Below are 20,063 nucleotides of genomic sequence, written 5' to 3'. Positions count from 1 at the left end.
AAAAAGCAGTAGAAAGGAATGAGATGGAGACAGCGCTTATTGAATTTTCAGCAAAGATTTGGACCAGCGATGCAGTGAACTGTTTTTCTTTATCCGTAATAATAAATGTATTGGTGCATGCATGATATTCAAATGTTGAAATAAACAAAAGAGTGGCTTTGAGTGTAACATGATAAATAACCAAGTTTTAATTAATAAAAAATTACCTTACCTGTTTAGTGATAATGAAATCTATTTTAATTTGTTTTATAGAAGATTTTTAATTTTTATTATGCAGAGTGATTCATAAAGAATACACTCCCGAATAACCGATTTAATGCAGCGGAAGGTCAGGCCGGATAACAAAAAAGCCGGAGGGGTCGAAGTTTTAAAACTTATTTCTTTGCCCACTAATACCAGAACACAAAGATTTTACTATTTCTTATTCTTACTTTTATTCTACAATCTTGTGCAAAACCCCATTTTTCTATTTTTGTTCGATTTTATTTCCAGTCCCCCACTGTACTTTTCTAATCTCCTAACTCCGAAGCTATATTTTCTTGCTATTACACCAGAGTCTAGTCACTGTATCATGCATACTTTCTCCTCCATTGTCACTACAACTTTTTCTTTTATCAGCCATTTTGAAATCTACAACGTGATACGCTTAAAAAATCATTAAGCATATCCCAAGAACAATTGACAAATACTATATGTACCGTGCAGTTATAATCAGTAACAGCTGCAGCAATTAAGGTCCATTACACACTAACGAAACAACGAACAGAAGGCTGCTCTTTACCTGTCAACACTTGTATTTTGCACATGACACGTTGAAGGATCTTAGCAGACATCCGCTTCCAATGCCTTCCAATGGCAATCTTGCCATTACGAATTGTTAATTACAATAACAAAAGACCAGGTCGGATAATACAGAAGCCGGATTGTCACGAAACAGATAATCGATAGTGCACTGTATACAATTTCAATGCACTTTAAATCAAGAATCACCTGCAACAGAATTGTATGGGGTTATTTTGTTCGAGACAGTCGCAGATTTTCTGTGTGTGACCCCTTAGAAAGGGCCGTACACTTTCTTTCTGGACATCGTACAGAGCAAATTTAACTTAGGTAAATCTCGCATGTGTATTTGTGATTATATCTTCCTCCAAATGGGAACATTGTGCTGGTGTACCCTCCCACTGACATGAAATGTGGTTTCATCATTGAAAACTAAGTGAACAGCAAAATCATCCTTTCCAAAACGTAGATGCATATTGACACAAAATTCAAAGCGCTTTTGTTTGCCAAAGTCATTCAGATTTTGCAATACCTCCACTTCTAGTGGAATCATTTTCAGCTTCTTTCTCAAAAGTCTGCAGATGGTGGTGCTTCGTTGAATGACGACTTCTTGCGAAACAGTCAGTCATCCAGGACTTATACTTTTTCACAAACAGTCCGTAGTTTTAAATTTTTCATGCCATTGATAGATAAATTTTCTAATTGGAACTTCTTTTTCGAATTGTCATCAAAAGTGCCATTGTACGATAGTTGCGGATTCCGTTTTGGTAAATTGAAGAACACGAAATAATTTCTACACTGCAGATACCGCCATGTTATTGCCTATGTGATTTCTGTCAAGTGCGAGACACAAACTTTAAGTGTACATCTACCTTACGATTCGCTGTTTTTCGTGTTTTTGATTGTTTCTTTTTTACAGCATCTGGAAAGTGTATACTACTTTATGAATCATCCTGTATCATTGTTATACTTTTATCCAAATATTCTCTTTTAATGATATGACTATTGTAATTTTAATTGCACTTGGTAGAATATTTAGCTAAGTTAGTAAATTAAGGGTTCAAAATAAGGTGGAATCGGTGTATCTTCTGGAAATATTTATATTGCAAAAGGTAAAAGCCTGGCTTAATTCCAATAAATGAAGGGATTTTACCTTCCTGCTGAATTTTCAGAAGGAAAGTGATTTTGCCTTTCAATGTAAAAAGCCGGAAAAACCAATAACAGCATTTAGTTCGATTTTAGCAAATCATTCATTGCTGTATTGGTCTACAAATTTCAGAATAATCCAAAGTCACAGACAGAAGATAGAACTCGCAACTTGCTATCACCGGTTCTTCTTCCTCAACTATTGCAGAACTGAACTGAAAAAAACCATTGTTCGGCTCTATGAAATCATTCACTCTTTTAGCCAAAATATGTTATTAAGACACTTGTAATATTCTAAAACAGGAATTAAACCAAATTTTAAAATTGTTCACTTTGATTTCGTCAATTTCTTTTATAAAGCACTACACTGCTTATTCTTTCCAACATATGATAGATTTCCATACTATACCATGAAGTACATTTTAAATTTCTTTATACATTACTGAAAATACGAGTAATTTTATATGAGATTTTTCAAAATTTCGTATAAAACTGCCCTTAATTACCAAACAGTTTTTCTCTTAACCGTTCAGGACTTAAATCGCATCTACGAGATCACGCGATTCTCCCTTCATGGCTCAAAATATCATATATGAGACGAGCCTTTCTGACTTCAGTGGAAACATATACATCATATCGTGTGTCTTGAAGGGGGGATCACGTGATCACGGTTTTGAACGAGTTAAACATAAAAATTATCTGGAAAATTGAAAATTTTTAATAACGGGCCATTGTATGTTGTTAGAGAATTGAGATGGTATAATATAGCTGAAAATCTATTTGTTAAAAAAACAGATATGTATAATTTTTATTATATTTAAACTATATTTAAAAACTTGCATTGGATGCCTAGTACTTACCATAATGCTGAAAAACACTCGAATCGTTCGGAGCAATAACCTTTGCTTTTAAAAACCACTGTTCAGCCTCCCTATGACGATCCTAAAAGTGAAACAATGCACACAAAATTTCATTTCATTGCATTTGATTAAATCAAGTAAATAACTCAACGATGTCATTTTTATAGATGTAAACTATAGAAATACTTATTATGTGAACATTTATCTATGAATTTTTAAAATCAGTGCAAGGGGGAATTTGCAATTCTATAAGCAACAATATGCTGATTTTGAATACTGCCTGGTGGATTTTTTTAATTTTTTTTATCATGCAATTTTTAAAAACACAAAATCCAGTAATATCAATATGTTCTTTATTCATATAATATGTTCAATAAAAAAGCTGGCAAATATCTTCTGGCTTGAAATGAAATTTCCCAATTCTTCTCTTATGAAATATATCGGTTCCTAAAGCTTATAATTATCGTTTTTGAATGCTATTAATCTTTGCAACATTATCCTTTTGGCAATTTATTACACAAAGTAATTCATAATATTAATCTGTTCTCCATTCATATAACATACTTAATAAAAAAAATTGCAAATAACATCTGGTTTCAAATGAAATTTCCCAATTCTTCTCTTATGAAATATATCGGTTCCCAAAGCTTATAATTATCGTTTTTGAATGCTATTAATCTTTGCAACATTATCCTTTTGGCAATTTATTACACAAAGTAATTCATAATATTAATCTGTTCTCCATTCATATAACATACTTAATAAAAAAAATTGCAAATAACATCTGGTTTCAAATGAAATTTCCCAATTCTTCTCTTATGAAATATATCGGTTCCCAAAGCTTATAATTATCGTTTTTGAATGCTATTAATCTTTGCAACATTATCCTTTTGGCAATTTATTACACAAAGTAATTCATAATACTAATCTGTTCTCCATTCATATAACATACTTAATAAAAAAAATTGCAAATAACATCTGGTTTCAAATGAAATTTCCCAATTCTTCTCTTATGAAATATATCGGTTCCCAAAGCTTATAATTATCGTTTTTGAATGCTATTAATCTTTGCAACATTATCCTTTTGGCAATTTATTACACAAAGTAATTCATAATACTAATCTGTTCTCTATTCATATAACATACTTAATAAAAAAAATTGCAAATAACATCTGGTTTCAAATGAAATTTCCCAATTCTTCTCAAACGAAATGAATCGGTTTCGAGAGCTTTTAATTATTGTTTTTGAATGGTATAAATCTTTGCAGCATTATTCTTTTGGAAGTTTATTATAAAATTAATTCATAAGAATACTAATAAAGTCCCTTTTAAAATAAAATAAAATAAAACAAAAGTGAAACGCCAAATTTAATTTTCGGATCCTTTACGTTTTTTTAGAAAATTAAGAATAATCATGTGCTGAGCGTTAAAGGAAATGTAGTTAAATATTATTTGATTTGTGCAATTGCACTTGTAAGTTGACTGTGTCTTTAAATTATTTAAATTTAGTTTGATTCGTTATTCGAGATTTGTTTTGAAGCAATGCAGTGATTAATCTAATATGACCTCACAAAATTTTGAATATGTGTAAATGGAGGAGACTTGAAACCCAATTAAACCCTTTAATTGCTTTTAATCAACGCAAGACTCGAGTATACCCTTTACCTCCTCCCCAGCTTACAAACCGTATATTCTTTTATTGATTTTTACGTTAATTTCTATTCGATTAATTTTAAATACTAAATTTAGATAAAAGTAAAAAATTTTACAGTGGTCATTGTCAAATGAGTTGATTTCAGTACCTCCAAATAAAAAAAGCAGCAAAATCAAAACTCAACAGTGATATTAACAAAAATAGCCAAAGATATTAATTTTTTTTAACATTGCTTAAATACTATTTCACTGAAGGACCGGATATTGTTTTAAATTTTTAAGCAACCTATTTTTTTAGAATTATTTACCAACAAAATATAGAAAATATGGAATGTTGCCAGAATAATGATCGAAAATTTATTTCATATTTGCTTTCAGTTTGAATAAGCTCGAATGTATGGTCAATGCAGATTAAATAAAAGCGCAAAATTCGCCTTAATTATTCTAAAAATATCGCATAAAAGGCTTCGGGCCACTCAAATTTGAAGTTTTGGGCAATTGCTTACTTCGCTTATTTAATAAACCGACCCTGACAATGAAAATATCCAAACCGGTATCTCCCTCTATAAGCTACTACTAAACTATGGTAGGAGGACGTTCAACATCATACAGATTGGATTAATTATTTTATAGAGTTCATTATTAAAAAAAATGGCAATTATTCCTCTCAAACATTCAGCTTGCATATTAATAAATTTGTTAATATGCAAGCCGTAATAACCTAAAACATCCAGCTTGCATATTAGTAAGTTTGTTAATATGCAAGCCTTTAACCTAAAACATTAGGCTTCCATAATAGTTTTAGGTTACTAATGCGAATTTGCCAGTTGTTCTTGCCAAATATTCTTCATCTTCAGAATAATGAGGAATATTTTTATTATTAATTATATAAATATCAAAATATTGCATTTACCCATTTAGAAAGCAGTTTCGCGTAAGTTAGATGTGCCGGTATGTGGTCAGATTTTGCACGCAGAGCTTGTTGGTAACAACGTTCAGCTTCTTTGAATCTTTTTAGTTTGAAAAATGCTTCACCTAAAAGCAAAAGAATGAGAACGATATAATAAATTTCAGACCTATGCATATTGTGCTGAGGAATGGAAAATGAAATTGAATTCATTTTAATTCTTAGCGGTAGAATTAATTTTTAATCTTACCCATCATGTTGTACAAAGACTGCGGTTGATAATGATGAGGCATTTTATCAACAGCTTCTTGATACACCTCGATGGCGCGCTAAAAAAAAAGAAATAATTCATTAAATTATTTACGGATGAAAATATAGGTCAGAATAGCCTGGTTGGTACGACATTGGACTCGCATCCCTTGGGTAGTGAATTCGAACCCCACGGCCGAAGACTCTCTGTGTATAAGGTGGCTAATGCACGTATAAATTTGTTGTAGGCACAAAGTGCTCTAAGTCGAGATAATACAAATGGGAGCATTGGTTCAGAGGTGATCGTTCTCTGATTCAGGTCTAAATTACGATCTGTGGTTGAGTGAATGAAATATATGAATAAAGTTCGCCACGTAAAAAGGGTTGGGACTCATGAGCAGCTAAGTCGTACTCTTGGCCCTAGATGGCGCTATTGAAAAACAAGAGACACTAAATCTCAGCTTAAAATCGATGACTTTGCCAGCGGGCTCGTCTATGACAAGTGCCATAAGAAACAACAACACGGATGAAAGTATTTTTCATCGGATAAAATTAATATGCGTATTTAAGTTTTATCTATATAGTAATTCATGAATAATTATATTAGGAGCAGGATTAACATTGATCTTATTATATAACATTTACTAGGATTCTGTTATATTGATTGATGTATTATCAACAAATAATGCATGTTGTACTACATGACATTAAATACCAATAACAATCAAATAAAATAAAACTAAAATTAACATAAAAAATTTAAAATATTAAAAGAACATTTTTTTTAATTATGAATTTGTTTTCCTTAACACCTCATTAACTAATTGTATTGCATGGGAGAATTTACAGAAGGCTGGAATATCTGAGATGACTTAAAATTTTGAAATTATATACATTTTTTTAACAAATCATATTGCCGTCTGATTGGAAATATATACATATATTTATCGATTTTTAGAATATATTTAAGGATGGAGTGACGACTCTGAGAAAAATAATGATGTCGATTTTTTTTCTATGAGTTTTGACTCCTGCCATTGTGTTTCCAACTTTTCCTCAGCTTTGATTCATTGAAATAATTGCCGAACATTGATATATATATATATATACATTTATATATGCCGAACACCGATACATACACATGCAAGTGCAAACATAACAGAGAGAGAACGAGAAACAACAAAAGACTCAAACAAACAGACATTCAAGGGCTTTTGAGACTTCAAACTTGCAAACGACATTTCTTCTTTATCATTTAAGTCATTTACTTTATTCAAAAATTGATAAACACTTATTAAAATGGACGACAAATTTCGAAACAATATATATTCCTGCGTGTATAAAGTGGCCTTGATTTTAACAGATTTATTTCGTTCGTTCAGTTTTAAAAAAATAATTTACAGGGAAAAGCTAGAAATACTGTTTAGAACCATAGAGGAAAGAAGATACATTTACGATATTGAAATCAGTCATGCATACTGCTGACATCCATGTAGCATTTAAATCGACTTGTTCCCATTTGTAATGGAACTACCAACAATGCTAATGCATATCTCTAGCATAATGAGGTTCAAACTGTGTCCCGTGGATCCCTAGGATGACCGAGATGTCCTTAAGGCTGACGCAAATGAAACAAAACTAAATCTCCACAATACCAAGAACGATGAACACGAAATACGCCTGCAGATAATATCTATAGAACTAGATTCCTATTGTTTAAAGGAAAGAATGTACGCAAATTCCAATCATCAGATGATGATTTAAAAAAGCTAATGACACTAGTAGCAAGGGTTATACGGTCATTGAGAAAATAAACAAAATAACATCATGCAAATTTTAAATTCCGATACATCTTTTTCCTTTATTTTCAATACTGCTATAGAATATAACTACAAAAGTCTATATTTTTGGACAAAGATATAGAGTTTCACGGAAAGATTGTCTACTTGAGTGTCGTGAGTAATATATTTGAAGACTATTACTCTAACTTAATAAAAATCTTGGGAAGCATTTACTACTTAATATTGTCGTTGCTTATCTCCCTTGGATTGAACACCAATTCAAACCAAGTCCAAGAAATCGGGGAAAGGTAGTGTAGTAGCTTCTGAGGGTAGGGCACCTGAGCACCAGAGGGCAGAAGCCTGATTTCTAGCTCATATGACGATGACACTCACACACTCGCTTACACAACCACTTTTTACACGGGAGCTCTCTCATACACCTCACATATAGAATAAAGGGCAAAGAGCATGTCCGAACCCAGAACACCCAGATCACGGGGAAAACGCGCTGCCCCTAAGCCAGGACGCTAGCACTTAATATTATTTCTCGTATAACTGAATAGTATTCTGTTTAATAAAATATGAAAAATTCTTTCGTTATCAATTAACATTCTGATATGTCGTCTGAAGAATTTTAATAATTTTTATGTAAAAGATTATTAAAAATAAATTTAATTAAAAAATATTTTTAGAGGGCTTTTCTATTAGTATGCAAAAACAAAGTGACTTTTTATTTTAATTTGTTTCTTTTTTAATAATAATGTAATTTTTCCTTAAATCCACAACTAGGTAGCGCGGACTTAAAAATGTATTTAATTAAGTGATAGTTAGCTTTTGATAATATTAAAATGGCATATTTTCCATTCAGAATAAGGAAACATAAAAAATTTCGAAAATACAATAAAGAAAAAAGAAAAAAAAAAAGAAGAAGAGGGAAATAGACTAAAAAATTTCATCTTTACACATGTTTTAAATTTATTATAAGCATTTAATTTAACCAGTAGCTGGAGACGGGAGTCCAAATGACTCCACGTTGTTCATTAGCTCTGATTATCACGTGGTATTTTATCTTTGAATATAATCACCTCCTCAGTACCTTCAACTTGTTCTTTCAACAGTATGTTGGCAAATGTCTAAGTTTGAACACGTACATATAACCGATTTATTCTTTTTCAAAGTTTGTGTTGCTATTTATGGTGTCGTTGACCCAATGTCTCTGAAACTGCTTTTCATTTGAATAATACAAAAGGAATAAAAAAAATATTTTTAAAATAATATTTTAAAATATTGTATACTTCATTTTTCTTTGTTAAATTTTAACAGATATTAACATTAGTGTCATTCCATTATATCTAAACGAAGTAAATACTCTTTAAAAGATTGTTTAAGTTCTTCTTAAAGCATCTTTCCAACATTTAATATTATTACATTTAACATTTTTAATATTAATATTTTTTATTATTTTTGGTAATTACATGATTTTCAGAATGTATTGCGTTTCCAAAATAAATTCCAAAGCAAAAAACAAAACAAAGGATTCAGTTTGACTCCATGTCTCTGGCCGCGTGAGGAAATTTGTGTCTCCAGTTACGAATAGAATTAGTAATAGAATTTGTTATTCAATTTTAATATTTGATATTTCATTAATTAATTTTAAACCAATACTTACATCATATGAGCCATTATCTGCATATAGCCTTCCCAAATTAAAAAGAGCCGATATTTTTGTTGTCTCATGCATTTTAGGGTCCTTTAATCCACTGCTGTCCAGTTCTGCGCAATGACGATAGACCTTTTATGAAAATAATTCCAATAAAGTCATAAATATATAATTAAGCAAAACGTGCACTTAATAAAAAAAACTACATTTAATGCAATACGTTATAAAAAAAAAGAGTGGAGTACAGCATCTTTTTACAAATGAAATATAGATTGAATATACAGATTTATAAAAAACTCACTTTGAATTTTTATTTTATTACTTTTGCACAGAAATTCAATTTTTTTTTCGGAATTGTAACTGCTTTAAAATAAAGTTAAAATACATTCATTCTGTTTTTTTTTGGTAAAATCATAATTATTTAAAATTAACTACATTTTCACTTACACATCAAGGGTTATTTTTGTCTGGTAACTGATTGCCACTAGTCTGTCATTTACATTAGCTAACTAAAACTAAAATATAGAAACAGAAAATGATATTGTGATCATTTAAAAAGTTAAACAAATTCCACAAAATTAATTCATGTTCTTTCATTTTGCAACGCAGTTGATTCATAAAAATTTAATTCATTTCTTAGTAGCACTTAATTATGTTTTAAGCAATGTTCATTTTTTATGTAATTGTAATTAAATAAGAAAAAAATGATGTCATTCTGTGATTCATTTTACTTAAAAAATTCAATTACAAAATTTCAAAAGTTACTTACATCTGCAGCTTCTTCTCTTCTTCCCAGAATTCCAAGTACCAATCCCAAATTCAAGTGTGCCACTGCAATAATTCAAAGCTTTTAACATATATTCGTGTTGAAATTTTTCACACATAATAAATGAAATAAAAATAAATATGAATATTAGGGAAAAATCGATGGGTGGATCCTAGCACAGCCCACCTCTTGGCGCCTTTTTGAATTCTCGGTAAACGAGTGCCGATAACGTCGCCAATGTGGCAACCTAGACGGATTTTTTTTATTTATTTTTTATTATATTTATTTATGTTATTTTTATTATTGTTTGTTTATTATATTTATTATTATTTCTGGCCTTCAAGTATCGTTTTTTAATTAAAAAATAAAAATAATAACAAATATTCAATTAATAGTCAACTTGGCGAGATTTCAAATAAGTCGCCAAGAGGTGGGCCCATCTAGGATTTTACCAAGTCGATAATTTATATTAGCAATTTTCCATTAATTTTAATAAAATTGCAGACAGATTTTAAAATTTCATTTTGTACCCGAAAATCTATTTTCATCAAAAAATTATTTTGAAGGTTACATAACTCTATTATCTTCTCTTTTGATACAACAGATGGCGTTACCTTATTAAGATCAAGGTATATTTCCCTGATCCTTCTTGGAGATCATTATTAGATTGTATTCTATGCGAGTGTCGTGTATTTTCGTATTCGGATTTGTTTTGACTTGTGAAATGTGGAACTTAGAAAATAAATAACTGCTCCTGAAACTCATTTATTATTTTCATTTACCTCATAATGAAGTTATAAAGAATCTTGTCCCTTTACATATTAAATTTCGAAATAGGGATTCCTATTTTCAAAGAGTATTAATGAAAGGTAGATTGCAAACTTGTTTTAATGTAATAAAAGATTTTAGCGAGCATATTGTAATGTTGTAATATAAAAATATATGCTAAAAGTATAAATGAAGAATTTATATTTCATTGCCCACATTATTTAAATTGGCAGAACGCTTATTTGTTTTAATCAAACTAATAATGTTATCTATTTAAAAAATCTGTTCTTTTTTTAATTTTACTTTATTGAAATTTTAATATTAGGTACTTAAAAAAATAGAACAAAATTATTTTAATAACACAAAATTGTTGGAAAATCAGTCATCTATTGAAATAAATCAACATGAACCCAAAAATAAGAGGCCTCAACTTCATTTTGAACTAAGCAAAAACTAAACAAACTTATTTAACATTTAAGTGCTATTAAATTGTACAGAAGTCAGAAAACTGCTTAAAAGCAACTTAATTCCACTCGTCGCAATATAAAAAACTGGATTACTAAAACTTAAAATCCTCTTTTCCGACTTAGAAATAAAAAGCAATTTAGAGAAAACTTAATCCATTAAAAAGTGCAGCTTTTATTCAGGGGCGAGGTCTGTATTTCTCGCTTTTTCCAACGAAAGGATGGATCAGGAAAGTTAACGTTCCCCGGAAGCTGTAAAATCTCCAAATGGAAATCGGACTGGAAACGAAATTCAGCACTTTCCTTTTTTACCACTATATATATATATATGTGTGTGTATGTGTATAAGCATTTTTACGGGCGTTGGAAACTCCTAAAAGAAGAACGAACATTATATTACCGAAAACACAAGTGGCCGCACTAAAAATATTTTCGTGCCGTAATTACGATTTAGAAGTGGGCCATGGGGGTCAGGCATTACTGCGCCCCGAACGTATGAATCTCTGTGCTTTATGGAGCATAAAACGGTAGGTCTTTGTAGCAGTAAAAAAGAGATAACTCGGAGAACTAAGCGACTGGGAGTTTTAAATGCGTTTGACTCATATTCAGTAAAAAGAGCATCTTCTGCATTTTAGATTTGTTGAACATACTGGGCTATCATTTAGATTGCCTACTGTTTTATGCATACCAAGAAGTCTTTGGCAATAAAAAATACCAGTGGGAAACTAGTTGGAATTTACAGTTATTGGTATTAATAGAAATGTAATAGAAACTGTGTGTTCAACAGAGTCATCATGACATCAAGCTGTCGCTGCTTTATTTATGATTTTTTTTTCTTTTGAGAGCTTGGAATTTCGAAAGGTTAGGCAATTAGCAAACATTTTATACATAAAGAGAAATTTATAGAGCGCGAACAGAAATGTTGAAATGCTGCCTGTTATGGATTTTGATATTTTATCAAAACGCTCGTAATCCTCTAATATTTTAAATTTGCAAGGACTTTTCAAGGATAATGAAACATTTTAGATGTCTACAAATTTCCCTAAAGAAATATTTTGTGAAGAATGCGAAATTTGTAGCTTGTGTAATAATGTTATCTTTTACAGGCTTTTAGATATTTTATCAAATTCTCATTTCTCCCTTGGGTATTTTAAATCTGCAAGGGCTTTTCAAGGATGAGGAAACATTTCAGATGCCTATTAATTTCATCAAACAAATATTTTGTAAAGAAGGAGAAATTTGTAGATTGTTTTGTAATGTTGTCTTTCAGATATTTTATTAAATACTCATTTCCTCTCGAGTATTTTAAATCTGCAAGGACATCTCAAAGATAATGAAATATTTTAAATGCTTATGGATTTCACTAAATTTGGCAAAGAAATCGAAATTTGTAAATTGTTTGTTGTTAACAAACAATTGTGTTTGTTTGTAACAATGTTACCTTTTACAGACTTTTAGATATTTTACCAAAGTGCTACTTCCCATGGATATTTTAAATCTACAGGGACTGATAATGAAGCATTTTAGATGTTTATGAACTTCATTAAGCAAATATTTTGCAAAGAAGGCGGAATTTGTAGATTGTTTAATAAAGTTGCCGCCTATAGGCTTTTAGATATTTTACCAAACCGCTCATTTGCCCCTGGTATTTTAAGTTATCAAGGACTTTTAAAGGATAATGAAGTATTTTAGATACCAATAAATTCAACTAAACAAATGTTTTGCGATGGATGCGAAATTTGTAGATTATGTAATAATGTTGTCTATTACAGGCTTTTAGATATTTTAGTTATTGTTCCTGTTCCGCAAGTATTTGATATTTTCAAGGACAGTGGAACATTTTAGATGACTATAAATTTCGCTAAGCAAAGATTTTGTAAAGAATGCGAAGTTTGTAGATTGTGTAATAATGTCTTTTAACGGACTTTTAGATGCTTTTGGAAGCCATGGCGGGCAGGTGGTAAGGTCTCGGCTTCGGAACAGGAGGATTTCAGGTTCGAGACCCGATTCCACAGAAGAATCATCGTGCAAACGGGCCTAGTCCACGCCAAATCCGTCGGAGCCAAACGCCCTACCACTGGCATGATGTAGAAGCTTGTGAAGGAGGCTCCAGCTCAGGTGTCATCCTCGTCATATGATCGCGGTTTAAATTTATGAGACCTATCCCAAAATAGCCCTAGTATTACTTTAAAATAGGACGTTAATATAACTAAACTAAACTAGATATTTTAGCTGCTGTTCTTGTTACTGTGATATTTTAAATTTCCAAGAACTTCTCTAGGATAATAAACCATTGGAGGTGCCAATACTCAAACACATAAGAAATTACAGAAGCACTTAAAGATAAGAAGTTACAGTTTTAAACTACAGAAGAATACTTACTTGCCAGCCTGGGACGGAATTGAATAGCTAATTTGTAGCTGATAATTGCCTCGTCGTAACGTGCTTGTTCCTGTTGCAATATTCCCCTGTGTGCAAAAAAAAAAAAAAAATGATGATTTTACATTTCTCTTGGCTCTTCTTACATTTAGAATAAAATATTTTAATACTTTCCTCATAATAAAGTAGATATATAAAAGTTATTTCACTCTTTTCTTATTTTGATAGAAAATATATAACGAACACTTTCCAATATTTTCGAGCAATAAAAAGATTATCAAAGGCATATCTCTGACTAGAAAGAAGTAACATTTTGAAGAAGATATCGCCAATCCGTGAAAGGAGCAATTATTTTTAAAATACCGAAAGTCTCACGACAAATGTAACCTCCTATGCATTTTCCAAGATAGCTGATGGGGCATGCCGTGGCTTGGTGGTAAGGTCTCGGCTTCGGAACCGGAGAGCTTCTGGTTCGAGATCCGATTAGGCCGAAAACCCATCGTGTAAGCGGGCCTGATGTAAGTGAAACCCGCCTTGGCCAAACACCCTCCCGCTGGTGTGTTGCGGAAGTCTAGAGAGAAAGCTACCAGCCCAAGCACCTTCTCTATCATCCGAAAATTACGAGAACCGTTCAAAAATAGCCCTAATGTTGCTTTAAAATGAGGCGTTAATATAACTAAACTAGATAAACAATTACCATATTTTATTGCACAAACTACAATTTGAGTACTTTAAGATCGCTGCAAAAACACGAAAGGAAATATCTATACTAAAGCAGAAAGACACATTCATTATCCATTAATACATGTTACCATTAATACATGTTGCATATGAAATCAGTTATTAACTCTCTGTTTATGAATATTATTATTATTATTATGCTTATGAATCTATGTAGGATTTTCATGTCGTTTTTATAGTACTTCATACATATTTTGACATAATGCAAAATAATGTCTAAACTGTAGAACCATTAAAAAACGATACAGCTGAATTACTTTTGTTGTGAGTATATAGTAAATATGCAAATAACCAATTCCAATTTAAAAGAAAGGAACTGATTAAATGACAAACGATTTTTTTTTTATTTTCCCACAATTTCTCAGAAATTCCCAAAGTTGTTATTTATTTTGCTTTATCATTATTCAAAAGTTTTTTTCTCTCTTTTGCGTTAAAATATTTTTTTTAAATAATTTTTTTTTATTTATTAATAAACAATCCACATCCTGCTTATTTTTATGTGATAATAATAAATTCCAGTTTAAAAGGAATAAACCTATTAGATGACATACGATTCTTTTATTTTCCCATAATTCCTCAGTAATTCTCAAAAGTTGTTTTTAATTTTGCTTTATCATTATTCTCAAGTTTTTTTCTCTCTTGTGTTAGTATTGATTTAACTTAATTTTCTAAAATAAAAACTATTAATTAGAAATACACATCCTGCTTATTTTTTTACTTGATGATATTTGAGTATTATTACATAGATTTTCATTAACAGTAATAAAATCACAAGTAAATAAAATAATATTTCTAAATTATCACAAAAATATAAATACCTCTCATTAATGAAATTTCTTTTGTGTAGTTGTAAAAAAATTAGTGAAAGTGAATACAAAGAGACACAAGGTCGCAAGGTTACACTTACAGGTTGTAATGTACATCCGCCATGTTCGCTCGGTACGAAAGAGCTTTTTTATATGCCCACTCAGCTTCAGCCTTCTTTCCTTGAGAGCTCAGAATGTTAGCCAAATTTCCATATGCTACACAGAAAAGAGAAAAAGCAACAACGAAGAATTTTAAATATTATATATAAAACAATAAACTAAAAATGACATATTTTTCTATACCAACATAAAAGATAATTTGGGTGAAATGATCAAATCGACAGAGTAATTATTTAGGAAATAACTTGGACAAAATAATTAAAGTATGTTAATGAATTCAATAATAATGCAGATAATAATTTATCGAAGTAAAAAAAATGTAGCATTAAAATTACCAAACACATGTTAAAACAGATCTAAATGCAATCTATTGACATGATGTCGCAGATGCATGATGAAAGTGACTACACATGCAATATACTACAGAAAAGACACTGCTCTAAGACTTGAAACTTTTGCAAGGTACATAACAATGTCAAAAATGATAAGATATTTGAAGCGTATCAGATAATTTTAAGTTTAATTTCCTCTTTAATACTTCATCAAAAAATGTTTTTTTTTCCTATTAGGATAAGAGTATATAAATATATGCAACAAATATTATCTGTGAAAGTATTTCCAAAAAACGGTTTTAAATTTTGATGAAAAATAAATTTTCGTTTTCATTTATCTTATTTTTTTTCTTATTTTATTTTTATATCTTATATCATTATTATCATTCATCTTACAACGCAATTAATTCATTTAACTGCATATATATTATTATCAACTGTACAAGACAAAAATTGGTACTTCACGGTCATTATTTAGTGATTTTTTTTACCTGAATCTGCTCGTGCCATTTTATTCAATAACAAAAAGAAATAAAATATTATGAAAAGTTTACAAAAAAATCTACTCCATTTATTTGAGCTTTTCAACAAAAACATATCATATTTGAAGGGCAAAGGTAAAAGAATATTAAATTTTTCAATCCATCTTTTACAACAAAATAATATGTGCAACATGAAAATACATTGAAACTGAAATAAGAATAGAAACATGAAAATACTTCTTTGTATTGATAAAAGGAATTCAAAGAATCTCCGGAATGTTTTCCAGATTTTTCTATGGCAGTATATTTGTTTTCAGTTATTGCTTTTGTATCTTACAAATATCCAAAGAAATATCCTTATATTGGAAAGATCTATTTAAATTCAATCCGTTCGCTTCGAAACAATTCAGAACTAAGATTTTTGATTCTCAAACTGTTACTTTATATAAAACTTTAAATCATATATTGAAATAAAGTAAACAAGAATAGTAGTGACATTTTTGTGTGTGTTTTTGAATAAAAAACACACAAAATGAATATAATTTATAAAGAATTAAAAGCCTGGAAAAAATACTAAGCCTCAAATATTTTATGAGATTTTTACATTGAATTAATTTATATATTTGAAATTATTTTTAATTATTAGAAATTTGCTTATGTAACATTTATTTATAGCACAATAACTTTTATCGTCAGGTATAAGCAAATACTCTATTGAAGAAGAAAATTGCTCTGAGTGATGAAAGAATAATTTTATTTGATTCGATTGAAATTTGAATTGGTATTTTTAAAAGAAACACGAAATATTTATCTTTATGCTTTTCTAAATTTCTATTTATCAAATTTATAAAGCATATTTTTGAGTCATTAATTCTTTAAACACTAAAAATTGTTCTTCTATTAGTAACTCTTATTTCAGTTTGCAATGAAATATTTCAATTAAAAAAATATTTATATTGGATAATTTTTATTCATTACAAAATCGATTGTAAAACGTTTCAGTGGTTTTTATAAAATATTACCTTTATTCTAATACATATTCTATAAATATTCAGCAAACAGCTTAACATTTCCTCCTGATTGAAAGCCTAGAAAAACAGGAATATCCAAGAGGGATCTTCAAACTAGGTTGTATAAATTGGGTACTCGAAATATCCATATTTTATTCTCCATGATTTTCACTAAGTTCATTATTATACGCAAAAAAGAATGTATCGAATTTATGCAAAGCAAAAATAAAGTTTCCATTTATTTTAAAAATGAAATTTTCCCAGTTTTAAACTCATTATTATTTCCATGAGGCAGCTATGTCTCTTGCAGCGCTGGAATTCCAGATGCCAGAAAATAAAATAAAATTTATTTTTCTTTCACTCTAAAAATCGTCTGCATTTTCCCCGCTGGAGAGCAAAAGACTGGGAACCAATTTAAAATGAAGCTCCACGGCTGTATGAATATTTCGAATTATCTTAATTTAGTCATGGACGGGGAAAAGTCACCTTTTTTTGGCGCGTGCCATGAAGAATTAAAGGAATGAAAATGAAAGAGGTTCTAAGGGGTAAAAAGTGGGGGAGGCAAAAAAAATCAAAAATTGCTTCGCTTTGACGGAAAACTGGGATGATTAAAAATTCCACTGATGCATATTAAATACACGAAGCTAATGTCCGAACGTTTTTATTTCCTTGTCATCTACATATTCATGAAGGGAAAAGTAACTCTTGCGATAAAATTTCTTGCCTCCAAAACATCAGATTTTTTGGATTTTTTTTTTCTTTGTATCTAATAGTTGTGATAGAGCAGAAAGATAAAACAAAAAGGCGAGAGTCTTTCGGTGGCTAATTGAGTCCACATCACTTAATCTAGAAAGAACTTTTTTATTGCAAACGATAAGAGCCTTGAAGCGGTTATTTTATGTTTCGAGAGGGTGATTCTGCAGTTTGGAATAGCTCAGATGCGAAGAGAACGTTAAAGTGTATGAAGCGTTTAGAATTATATCTTGAAATCAGTAATGAGAAATTACATAATTGAGAGCTTATTTTAATAGTAATTTTATTCCTAAATCATTATTATGAATATGTTTTTTATAGATTCTTTTTCGTCTGATTTTCGTAGTAATTAGAAAACAAACATATGAAAGAAACACAAGAAACGTTTGTACTGTGCATGAACTTCGTGACTATCCAGGACAATGATAAATTCTATAACAGAGAGTTTATTTTAATGGTAATTTTATTTCCAAAACATTATTATGAATACATCTTTTATATTAATAGATTATCTTTCACCTGAATATTCGTAGTAATTAGAAAACAAACATATGAATGCAACACGTTTGTACTGTGCATGAATTTCGTGACTATCCAGGGCGATGAAAAATTCTATAACTGAGAGTTTATTTTAATAGCATTTTTTTTCTAAAACATTATTATGAATATATATTTTATATTAATAGATTATTTTTCGCTTCAATATTCATTGTAACTAGAAAGCAAACATATGAATACAACACAAGAAATGGTTGTACTGTGCATAAACTTTGTGACTATCCAGGACAATGATAAATTCTATAATTGAGAGTTTATTTTAATAGCAATTACATTTCTAAAACATTATTATGAGTATATCTTTTATATTAATATATTATCTTTCACCTGAATATTCGTAGTAATTAGAAAATAAACATATGAATGCAACACAAGAAACGTTTGTACTGTGCATGAATTTCGTGACTATCCAGGAAAATGAGAAATTCCATAACTGAGAGTTTATTTTAATAGCAATTTTTTTTCTAAAACATTATTATGAATATATATTTTATATTAATAGATTATCTTTCACCTGAATATTCGTAGTAATTAGGAAAAAAACATATGAATGCAACATGTTTGTACGGTGCATGAATTTCGTGACTATCCAGGGCGATGAAAAATTCTATAACTGAGAGTTTATTTTAATAGCATTTTTTTTCTAAAACAGTATTATGAATATATATTTTATATTAATAGATTATTTTTCTCTTCAATATTCATTGTAACTAGAAAGCAAACATATGAATACAACACAAGAAATGGTTGTACTGGGCATAAACTTTGTGACTATCCAGGACAATGATAAATTCTATAATTGAGAGTTTATTTTAATAGCAATTACATTTCTAAAACATTATTATGAGTATATCTTTTATATGGATACATTATCATACCTATATATTCGTAGTAATTAGAAAGCAAACAGTTGAATGCAACACAAGAAACGTATATACTATGCATAAATTTCGTAACTATCCCAGACAATGAGAAATAATGAAAAATTCTATGAATGAAAGTTTATTATAATAATTTGATTTCTAAATAATTATTATGAATATGTCTTTTATACTGATAGATTATCTTTCGCCTGAATATACGTAGTAATTGCAAAAGAAACATATAAATGCAACGCAAGAAACGTTTGTATTGTGCATGAATTTTGTGACTATCCACGACAAGTTTATCAATTATAGACAATGACAATTCAATTCGAGAATAAATAAAATGCAATAAGTAATCGAATTAAATGTGAATCAATTGGTAATAACGATCTAATTCATTCAGTCTAGCATGTCTAATCAAGAATTTGTGATAATGTGAAATTATAGCATCTTCTGCTGATCAAAGAAATCTTCCAGCATTTGAGATGATCCAATTTAGCATTTATATCTAAGAGTAGATTGTTTTTCTTCTAGGATATATGATTCTCATTTCAATTTCGTTTAATCCCGACAAATTTCAATCGGTTTTTACGATCGCAGAAAGCAGTTCTTTGTTAAAGCATATATCTGCACGTTTTGGTATTATGAAATAAAACTCTGTTCCCAATATACCAATAAATTTTCTCACACTAACAGCCTTTAATTGTTGCATTTGCAATTTATCAACAAATGAAGTGATAAATAATTCCTTTATTGAATTAATAAAATAGAATAATAAAAACTCTATTTCTTTCAAATGTGAGATGAAAAAGGATTCAAACGAAAGAATATCAAGATATACTCTTCAATTTTGGTGCTAAATTTCTCAATAATAAGAGCAACTTAGCATAAAATCATATTAAATCGCTTTAATAGCAAGAAAATGGTCCGTTGATTCACAGAAATTCAAGCACCTGTGAAGAGTGCCATAGAAAACGTAAAG

The 20,063-nt window shown here is 29.8% G+C and overlaps 1 protein-coding gene across 3 annotated transcripts in view; it reads right to left on the bottom strand.

Annotated features, from left to right (window-relative positions):
- LOC129983780 (protein O-mannosyl-transferase TMTC2-like) overlaps positions 1–20,063 on the bottom strand; it is a 490,808-nt gene that overhangs the window by 13,033 nt on the left and 457,712 nt on the right. For all 3 annotated transcript variants that reach the window (XM_056093409.1, XM_056093408.1, XM_056093410.1), the window contains 7 exons: positions 15,062–15,176; positions 13,417–13,502; positions 9,806–9,867; positions 9,046–9,168; positions 5,597–5,675; positions 5,353–5,474; positions 2,787–2,868 (listed from right to left, as the gene is read on the bottom strand). In XM_056093409.1, coding sequence (XP_055949384.1) covers positions 2,787–2,868; positions 5,353–5,474; positions 5,597–5,675; positions 9,046–9,168; positions 9,806–9,867; positions 13,417–13,502; positions 15,062–15,176 — 669 coding nt within the window. The remainder of the gene's footprint in view (positions 1–2,786; positions 2,869–5,352; positions 5,475–5,596; positions 5,676–9,045; positions 9,169–9,805; positions 9,868–13,416; positions 13,503–15,061; positions 15,177–20,063) is intronic.

This window comes from Argiope bruennichi, chromosome 9 (assembly GCF_947563725.1).
Source record: "Argiope bruennichi chromosome 9, qqArgBrue1.1, whole genome shotgun sequence".
Classification (NCBI taxonomy): domain Eukaryota; kingdom Metazoa; phylum Arthropoda; class Arachnida; order Araneae; family Araneidae; genus Argiope; species Argiope bruennichi.
This window is presented reverse-complemented; position numbering and strand designations above follow the sequence as displayed.